This window comes from Chinchilla lanigera, unplaced genomic scaffold, assembly GCF_000276665.1.
Source record: "Chinchilla lanigera isolate Chin_1 unplaced genomic scaffold, ChiLan1.0 scaffold00020, whole genome shotgun sequence".
Taxonomy (NCBI): Eukaryota; Metazoa; Chordata; class Mammalia; order Rodentia; family Chinchillidae; genus Chinchilla; species Chinchilla lanigera.
Window position 1 is genome coordinate 9,255,375 of NW_004955421.1, and position 9,741 is coordinate 9,265,115.

At 41.0% G+C, this 9,741-nt stretch overlaps 1 protein-coding gene across 1 annotated transcript; it reads left to right on the forward strand.

Annotated features, from left to right (window-relative positions):
• The first annotated feature begins 635 nt into the window (after window positions 1-635).
• Window positions 636-2,785, forward strand: LOC106148406 (inositol 1,4,5-trisphosphate receptor type 1-like). Its single transcript, XM_013513645.1, has 4 exons — window positions 636-829; window positions 906-1,076; window positions 1,548-1,613; window positions 2,525-2,785. The coding sequence occupies exons 2-4, from the start codon at window positions 921-923 to the stop codon at window positions 2,783-2,785; spliced, it is 483 nt and encodes a 160-aa protein (XP_013369099.1). The 5' UTR covers window positions 636-829; window positions 906-920.
• Window positions 2,786-9,741: the final 6,956 nt, after the last annotated feature.

The window sequence follows — 9,741 nt, forward strand, 5'->3', positions numbered from 1 at the left end:
TTGATAGAGGATATGCCCATTAATTTTTTAATTATTTCAGTAGTGGACAAGTTATCATAGATATTGAGATAACCCCTGATAATGTGTTGATTAATCTCACTTTGAAGAACAGAATGAGTTTAATTGCTTTGTGGAAATACTGTTCAAGGCAGGGTCCATTAAACACTGCTTGTTACCAGTCACACAAAATAAACACAGAACAGAGAGTCATGGCTTGGCCACCCTTATGGCCATTTGACACTGTGGTGCCATCTCAGTGCTTGATCTGGTCTTTCACTACAGATCATTTGATAAGCATTGAGTCACAGCATCTTAAATAAAATGATAACTTAGGAGAAATGTCCCTTTGAAGTTCTTGGACCACATATGGAGCCCAATAGGAGAAGACTAATCTTTGTCTCAGGATCTGGTTGTAGCACAAGACTTGTTAGTTTGGGAGGGTACAGACTTTGGTTTAAAATTTGACAATGATAACATCTTACTTGTCCTCTCCCTTCTTAGCCAGTATAGTTGAAGATAGAGCAAGATGGCAGTGTGAAGGGAGCTGATACAGTGTGAAGTCATGTGAGAGGGAAGGGAGTATAAGAAATGTCTGGGCCGGGGTGTGCATGAGTGAGGTGTTTGTTGTTCACCTGGTCCCTCCGCTCTGGTGTGCTTCTGCAGTGAGGAGAACACCCCACTGGACTTGGACGATCATGGTGGTAGAACCTTCCTCCGCGTCTTGCTCCACCTGACAATGCACGATTATCCGCCCCTGGTGTCCGGGGCCCTGCAGCTCCTCTTTCGGCACTTCAGTCAGAGGCAGGAGGTCCTCTAAGCCTTCAAACAGGTAGCACCCATGGCCAAGGTGTGTGTTGTCTGTCTGAGAAGCTGCTGTGTGCTTCTAATAGATTTCATTTGTTAAGGTTCAACTGCTGGTTATGAGCCAAGATGTGGATAACTACAAACAGATCAAACAAGACTTAGATCAACTGCGGTCCATTGTGGAAAAGTCTGAGCTCTGGGTCTATAAAGGCCAGGGCCCGGATGAGATCACAGATGGTGCATCTGGTGAAAATGAGCATAAGAAAACTGAGGTGAGTGAGACACAAGTCAGGCTGCCCAAGTGCAAAGGTGTGCCAACTGAAATGAAGAAGCATCCTATGCTGTTCTTGGATAAAAATACAGAGTAGGGGATGGGCTTTATTAAGAGATCTGTTGTCAAGCAGTCCAAGTAACCACTGTTGTCCTAGGAAGTAAGCTACAAAGTGAAGGTTCACCCATGTCTTTGGGCCGCCCTGTATTATGTAGATGAGACTTCCTTGGGGAGTGAATGATCACCAGGTTTCCCCTACAGATCCCCTTGGGAATGCACCTGTTCTCTAGCCATGGCCTGGCTTTGCCTCCTCTTCCAAAGGAGCTGAGTGTGAGGAGATGCATTGGGCACAAACCCAGCATGTCTGTTGGAAAACAGTACAAAACTCCCGTAAAGGTTAGTACCCATTCTGCCAGTCCAGCAGCCACCCACAAGTTGTACCAACCATGGTTGTGTTCATTTTGTTCCTTAGGAGGGGAATAACAAGTCACAAAAGCATGAAAGTACCAGCAGCTATAACTACAGAGTGGTAAAAGAGGTAAGCGCACATCCACCTTTTTCTTCCTTCATTAATTCTCTAAGTAGCTTTAGTTAGTGATACTCAAATTGCAGGCACAAACCCGTTGGCCTTTTTTGTCATGTAAACTTAACGGGAGAAAGTAGAGCTCCTAGGTTGAGTGCATGGGTTTTAGCATCAGATCCGAATTCGAAACTCAACTCTGCCACTTACAACTTGTATGTCCTCAGTTCCTCACCTCTTATATGTGCAGTACTTTTATGGGTACCACACATTTCTGAAGCTCTGCAGTAGAATAAAGGAGTAGCTGATACAGTTGTTGAGGGTTTGTCTCAATGTCTGCCCATAGCATCTACCAGTGAGAGCTGCATTTCTTTACAAATCTTTGCATAAGGTGGCTCAAATTTGCAAGGTTGGGAGCCCAGTATGCATGTGCCTTTTTTACCCCAGAGCAAACTCTCACCAAGGTCTTGGGAGTTGATGCTGGGTCAAACCATTTTAAGAGATCTATCTGAAATGGTTCTACTTGCTGTGGAAGCCAGATTCTGCTTATTCTGGAAGTCAGAGTCTTCCATGGATTTATTTGACTTCAGTCAGCAGAGATGCCACATATGGAAGGCATGTCTATGTTTTTAATGCATTTAATACTTCAGGTTTTTTTCCAGTTGTTTTTTTTTTGAGATAGGGTCTTGCTGTGGAGTTCAGGCTGGCACTGGACTGGTGATGTAGCCCAAGCTGGCCTCAAACTTCCAGCGACCCTCCTACCTCAGCCTCTCGAGTGCTGGGATTACAGGCGAATACTTAGGTTTTAAATGCTAGGTTAAACCATTTAAACCTAAGTATTGGTTGAAGTCCCCTTTTCCCCTTTCATACGGCAGTCTTTTTCCAAATATAGTTCTTAGTGTTTTGAGCTTCATTTGTTTTTCTTCCAGATTTTGATTCGACTTAGCAAACTATGTGTTCAAGAGAGTGCTTCTGTGAGGAAGAGCCGGAAGCAGCAGCAGCGACTGCTACGGAACATGGGTGCACATGCTGTGGTGCTAGAGCTGCTGCAGATTCCCTATGAGAAAGTGAGTTTCCCCTGCCCAAGAACACTGCTCCCAAAGGTCAGCCAGGTCCCTCGGTTTCCCCAAAGCCCTCGCACTTTGATATTATTGGTGAAGGTGTGTAACCGATGTGATTATTGTGACTAAAAAGCAATTTCAATTAATTTATTTAATGCAAACAGTTTCCACCCTTAAAAAGGCTCACTGCCAAGTGCTTGCAGGCTGCCCAGCGTGGGGCTGAGCCTTTACATGCCTGAGCTCATGTAATCCTGCACGCATACGGGTGAGGTGGTGGTGGTATCGTCAGCACCACTGTAGATCAGGAAATGGTGGGTGGAAAGCTTCAGGATGCCACAGCCATGTAGTACAGGGCCAGATCTGCTCTGCTGTGGAGTCTGAGCTTCCTTCCTTCCATCCTGGAAGTCCCTGCAGAGAAACCACCTTCTCACTCATGAGCACCCTGCAAATCCAGTGGGTCAGGGCTTTCAGTAGATACAGGTAACAAGTTTAATCCCCCAATAGATCAGGTGTGTAGCTAGTTTCCAGTTAACATGGGTGTGCATGTCACCTAAACTTTGGCTGCCATCTGGAATAGAACCAGCAAGTTCATCTATCTTCTGTGTGCAGAGTGTTGGGAGAGCTGGGCATGATGGCACATGCCTTAATCCCAGCCCTCTAGGAAACTGAGGCAGGGTGATCACAAGTTTGAGCTCAGCCTTAGCAATCTAGTTACTTGGTGAGCCCCTGTCTCAAAACAAAATATAAAGACATGGTGGATGACATAACTTAGTCACCTACCCCATAACAGAGGGCCCTGGTTCAATCCTGAATACTAAAAGAAAATAGTGTAAGAAGACAGTTTGCTGACTATAGCTTGGTCTCTTTATATCATCGGTTTTCTTAATAGCAAAAGGCAGTCATAGAGCCCTATTACTCTACATGCAGGCAGATTGGGTTGGAATGGGTAGCACAAAGGGAAAATAAAATTGTGTGTGTGTGTGCGTGCGCGTGCACACGCATGCATGAGCGCGCATGTGCACATATGTGTGCTGACTTCTGGGTGTGCACACACATCGCAGTGTGTGAGAACAGTAGTGGAGGGATTCCACCGACAAGTAAACCTTGTAGTATGATGTCTTCAAAGCTTGCTTGCCTTGTAAACGTCCACTTCAAACCCCAAAGGCTCTCGAGTGCCCTTGAGCACCGGAAGCTTTGTGTTTTAGTAGAAGAAATATAAACATGTGGGACAATTTAAGATCACTGCCGCCAGCCAGCAGTAGCTGTGCATCCCAAGCCCTCTGATTTCACACAGCTTAGAAGGTTGGCCACTTTCTGCCCTGTTAATAAGAGACAGATGTAATACTTATTTTTTTCATATTGGGACTTGGAATTAAAGTTCTCTGTTACTCTGAAAGATGTGAGTCACTTTTCTCTGTGGGCCTATGTTCTTCATTGGTTGGATGAGAGAGACAGGCTTGCTTGAAACTTCTAAAAATCCTTCTTCCTTCTATTCTACAGAAACCTTGTGTTAGAGACACAGAACTATGTTACTCTATGGTGATGAGAAGGCAAAGGCACTTTGCTGTTTTGTGCTGTGTATCTCACAAGTCAAACTACTACTGTTCTCTGGCGCACAACTTTTCTCTCCTAGCTGCAAATAAAGGACAACATCCCAGATAAAATGGTTAGCCTCAGCTTTGGTTTACATGTCATATCTAGACAACTTGCTGTGCTCAAGAAATGGGATCTATAAGAATATCTTTGAAAGGAATATCTTGGGAAGGAAAGGACAGAATAGCTTTGGAAAGAAAGGACAGGTGGAACCTCCGTGATGGGGAAACCAATTTTGATTTTATGTTTTGTTTGGAGTTAGGGTGCTTCGTCTAGGGAACGGATGTGAAGCTACTAGGAGAGGCTAAGGATGTACTGAACAATCCAAACCAGCAAATATCCACTCTATCAGTTAGGATTCCTATATGCAAGCAATATAGACTGATCCTGGCTGATTTATCATGAAATAGTTACTTACAGTTTTAGAGAACATAAATTAGAACAAGTCAAAATCATGCAATACAACTGATCAGAAGAGAAAACTCCAGTCACCACCAGTACATTCTAAAAGCCACAGTTTGTATCATTGCTATTTCTTCACCATGAATGTAGCTTTTCTGTAACATATTGCTGCCAGCAGCAGGCACGGAGCAGTCATTAATCTCTTCTCTTTGCTTCAAAAACTTCTAAGTTGGTGTCTGGTGTGGAGACATCACCTGGATCTGGCAAAGGATTTAGAGATAGCAAGTATCTAGTGTGTTTTAGTGCTTATAGAGGACGATTTTTCTTTCTTCACCTCCTCCGTAAGGACTTAATAAATTGAGAGTCCTCTACTACAGGAAGGTTCTGAAGCTAGGCAGCTCAAATAAACAGCAAACATTTACTACACCTGTAACATGTTAATCCCGCAGGACTGTCTGCCTTTGCCTTTGAGCCATCACACCATGCATTTCTTGGCACTTGCATTACCCTCTAGAGTGAGAAAGAGTCAGCTCTTCCATAATGAAAGTATGTTTTATGTCATGAGCTACAGAGAGTTAGGTAAGGTCTCTACAAGATGGTTAGATTTTTAATGTTTGCCTGGACAAACTTTGTGTAGGAAAACACTGAAAGTTTGGGATGAGTGCCATCTGTATTCTTTTCAAATAGCCTTTTTGAAGTTTGCCAACATAAAATGAAAACGTTTATCTCCCTTTCTCTCCCCAAAGTTCTTTCGCTTCCTGAGTTCCCAGTGATACCCTTCCCTCCTGACTGTAGGTCAGTTATCAGAGAGAGTCTTTCTTGAGTTTTACTTGTAGGTCAAAGAAAGCTGTAATTTTGATGTGGCCTGGAATTGGAATATGGTGGTTGTCAAAACAAGTGGCTGATGCGCACTCTTGACTTTTCTTCCTACAGTGTGGTTCTTAGAAAAACTATTTTATTTTCATTTATTTATTTTTTGTGCTCGTTATCAAACCTAAAGCTTGTGCATGCTTAGTACACAATCTAATCAGTAAGGTATACCCTCAGAAAAAATTTTGTTTAAAAATTCTGAGTCTGTGAAGCTGTTTTCCACAGTAGAGTATACATAGTAGGCAATCAATAAATATATTTCTTTTAGTAAATAAATGAGTTTTTGGCACGAGGTAGAATTCTGTTTCGGTTACTTCATAGGCGTGTGGCTTTTGGCAGTTTACTTACTGACAGTAAATTTCATTCATAAGGTAGAGTTAATTGTCCCTACTGTGCAGATTTGTAGCAACGATCAGATGAAACATGTATACAAAATAACTAGTTCATGGTAGGTGCTAAGTAAGTGGTATTTCTTTTATTTTTCATATCACTGGGGTAATTCATTAAATGTTAAATGAAGAACTTAAATAATGAATAGATGTCATTAAAAATTACAGTGATGGGTGGAGAGATTCCTGGTGGGTTTCTGGTAGATTGGGATGCCCAGGTTATTTGAAGTGATGCCTTGTCATAGAGAAGAGAAACATTTATGTTCAGGCCAAGAATATATCATCCTGCCTCTCTCAAGCTGGCATTTTGCTATAGAAAATCCCTGCCCAGTTAACACCTGGATACCTGCATACCTTCTACAGCATTTCTCTTAGGAGTCCCCTCTTCCTTTGAGAAACTTTCCTTCATTCTCAGTCTAGGCTGAGAGCCATGCCATTCCACTTATGCTTGCCATAGCACTTCTTAGAATACTCAGTTAGATTTGTCTCATTAGCACTGCTTCAGTGCCTGAGTATCTGCAGTTTGGAGGAGTGAATGGACAGATTATTGTTCAATTTGTACACTTAGACCTCAGACCTTGAGCAAATGTCCTAACATAAGCTCAGTATCCTCAGAGATAAGGATGAACTATAGGAAAAAATGAAAATAAAGATGGTTAAAACTAAAATGTACTTCAGTGCTGAATATAAGTTTTATTTATGGGCAATAACACTGCCCTTGAATGGTGAGACAATTGAAAATATATTAAAGGAATATCTTCAAATAGTTGACAAACTATTTGTTGCCTTGTAAGGTGAAATTTTATGCTAAGGTTATTGCTCAATCTAGGACAAAAAATTATTGTATATATTTCAGATATATAATGTGGTGATATATAGTTGATTGTCCTTATCCTTGGGTTCTGCATCCATGGGTTCAACCAAGTGCAGATCTAAAGTGTTTTAAAAATAATTGTAACTGTACTGAATATGTACAGATTTTTCCTCACATTCCCTAAACAGTATAACAATCATTTATATACAGTTTAGATTGTTTTAGGTAGTATAAGTAATCCAGTGATGACTGAAAGTATCCTTAAGGTTGTATTTCATATAAAGGACTTGAATGTCTGTAGATTTTGGTGTCCTTGGCAGTCTTGGAACCAATACCTTGTGGATACTGGGGAGCAACTGTTCATTTCCACTATGCTAAAGAGTGACTTAAGCGATAACTTAAAAGGGTCGTAACAGCTTGCCAAGGTCCATAAGGGTCATAACAGCTTGAAGTACCCCAAGTATCCCAAATACCCCATGGACCATTTGGGTTTTGGCTGAGGGTCAGATGTTTTGCTTACTTTGTGCCTGTAGCTAGTCTTATTATGTTGGGTGGAGATTATAAGTTGATAGGACTTTAAATATCTCTGGGGGAAAAGGCAGACTGGAGAAACTAAGGAAATTATCACATAATGAGATAACCATAATAGCAAGTGAATAGTTTCTTGAGGCAATGCATTTCTTCTGTGAATCACTTCATTATAAATTTCCTTCTAGACTAATCTAGCATATCTGCACTCCAAAAACTTTGTATATATTACAGATAATTCCCAAACAGGATGCAAATCCCCAAACACTCACACTTGGCACCATTATAATCTATGGACATATTACTATTATTTCTAAAATTCATTTATATTACAATTGGGTGAGAGAAATTGGGAGTTTTCCACATATGAAGTTGCTCTCTGCCCTGAGCTTACAGTGTTACTTTGTGCTCAGAAGTGAGGCAGAGTGGTGATGATAAGAGGCCAATAAAGTTTGCCTCCTTCAGTTGATGCTGGTCTGAAGAACTTATTTACTTTGCCTTTGAGAAGTGTGTGCCTTCAACAGGCCCATGTTTGTAACAGTAGACACTCTCTCTTTAAACAATCCTCTTTCCCTTTCTCACTTCACTTTCCCATTTGAACAGACTTTTCCTACTTCCCAATATCTATAAAAATATATGGGCTCAGTGAACTGTGTGAGGATGTGGTAGAAAGGTTTCAAAGATTGAATTGGACTGGACTTTCGGTACTGGTATTATGCCTCAAAGGTTGTAAAAATCAATGTTTAAAGATAAAATGGTGCAGACAGGTATCCTCAAAAATCACTTGAGAAGACACCATTATGGGGAGGCACAAAACTTTCTCAGCAGGTTCAATGATTCCCACCCCATCCTTCAGATAACTGCTGTTTCTCAATTTGATGAACAATTTAAGTAGGCCGGGTGGCCCACAGTAAGAAAGTAATGTAGTATCTTTAAACATTATAAGTAAAACATCACTCTTAGGGCTCATGAGATGAAAGTTCTGGAGAGTTCCAGAGTCTCTAAGGAACTCAAAGGGTAGAAAAAAGAAAGCTGAGTGACCGATAATACAGTTGCTTTCATCTCTCTTCTCTCTGGTCTGTCTCACTTCATGCCATAGGCTTAAAAGTTGGTTAATGTTTAACCTTTTTAAACTGTTAGTTCTCTTCTCTTTACCTTTCTCTTTGTGAACTTTCAGTCTGTAGAATTGACTTTGTAAACACTCAGTTGATACGACCTTGTATAAATGCTCTTTCAAACCTGAGATTTTGTGATTTCTGCCCAGTGGTTACAGAAATTTAGTTTAAGAAATTAGTTAATGCTTGAGCTCAGGATTAGAGAAGTACAATCTAGTTGAAGAATCAGATGTGGCCAGGTGAGGTGTCACATGCCTGTAATGCCAGCACAGGGAGACTGAGGCAGGAGGATCACTGTGAGTTCAAGGTCAGATTGGGAGACATAGTGAGATAGTGAGTTCGAGGTCAACCTAAACTACACAGTGAGACCCTTTCTCAAAAGAAAACAATCAAATATGACCCACTGCTTGTTTTCGTAAGCAAAGTTTTATTGAGACACAGCCATGTCTATTTGCTTATACATTGTGGGTGAGTTTGAGCTACAGTGGCAGAGTTGAGTAATAATAACCAAGATTGCATGGCCTGTAACAGCTAAAATATTTATCTGACCTATTTATCTGGCCCATTGTAGGATTCCATTTGCCTGTCCCTGCATTAGCCTTTTTTGGGTAGGGGACAAGAAACTATACACATACTTATCCACTTGCACGTGAAATGGCTTCCTCTCAGGCAGAAGTTTGTGGAGAAATAACTCACTTGCCTAACTACCCTCACCCAGAAGATTATGTGCTTGTTTTTTTCAGTTACTAAACCAAAACAAAGAACTTCCATAAACAGAATTCATGAAACATTACATATAATGATTTCAAAACTGTCAATAAAAATCAACCCTTGTTACTTGGGTGAGAAATTCTGCAAGTGATTATGACTTAAGAGAAAGACATTCATCTCAACTTTTGTCTCAATAGCAGCCATTCTCTGCTTGATTAGCTAGGGTGAAGTTTAATTCTGTATTCAAAGATTTCAGATTAGGCAAAAAGAAGGGTTTGTTTAAGGAAGAAACAGGAACTAAACCGGTGTGTGGAAACGCTGATATTGAACCCTGAGATTAAATTTAGTTTAAAAGAACCCTTCATTAAAAAAATGTGCCAAAGCAGGCTTATGTTTCATTCAAACTCAATTATTCTGAATAGGGCTGAGTGAGATTTCCTAGGATGGTGCAGAGATGCTTATTTTGAGGTGGAAAAAAATAGCATTAGCTGATTCTTGCTGAAGCATCATATTTAGAAGGCCTAGCTACCTGAGATCAGGGAAGAGGAAGTTATTGCTTATGGACTATTTCCATCTCTGATCTGGATCCTTACCAACGTGATCATTCTGCTTGCCTCAGAGCACTGGCAACGGGGACGGTTGTGATTCTTTTTATCTACATCT

Bases quoted from the DNA above. Each gene is read 5' to 3' on its own strand.
- LOC106148406 (XM_013513645.1), top strand. From the start codon at position 921: ATGAGCCAAGATGTGGATAACTACAAACAGATCAAACAAGACTTAGAT. The intron at 1,077-1,547 runs GTGAGTGAGACA...TTTGTTCCTTAG, and splicing joins ATGAGCATAAGAAAACTGAG to GAGGGGAATAACAAGTCACA. The intron at 1,614-2,524 runs GTAAGCGCACAT...TTTTTCTTCCAG, and splicing joins ACTACAGAGTGGTAAAAGAG to ATTTTGATTCGACTTAGCAA.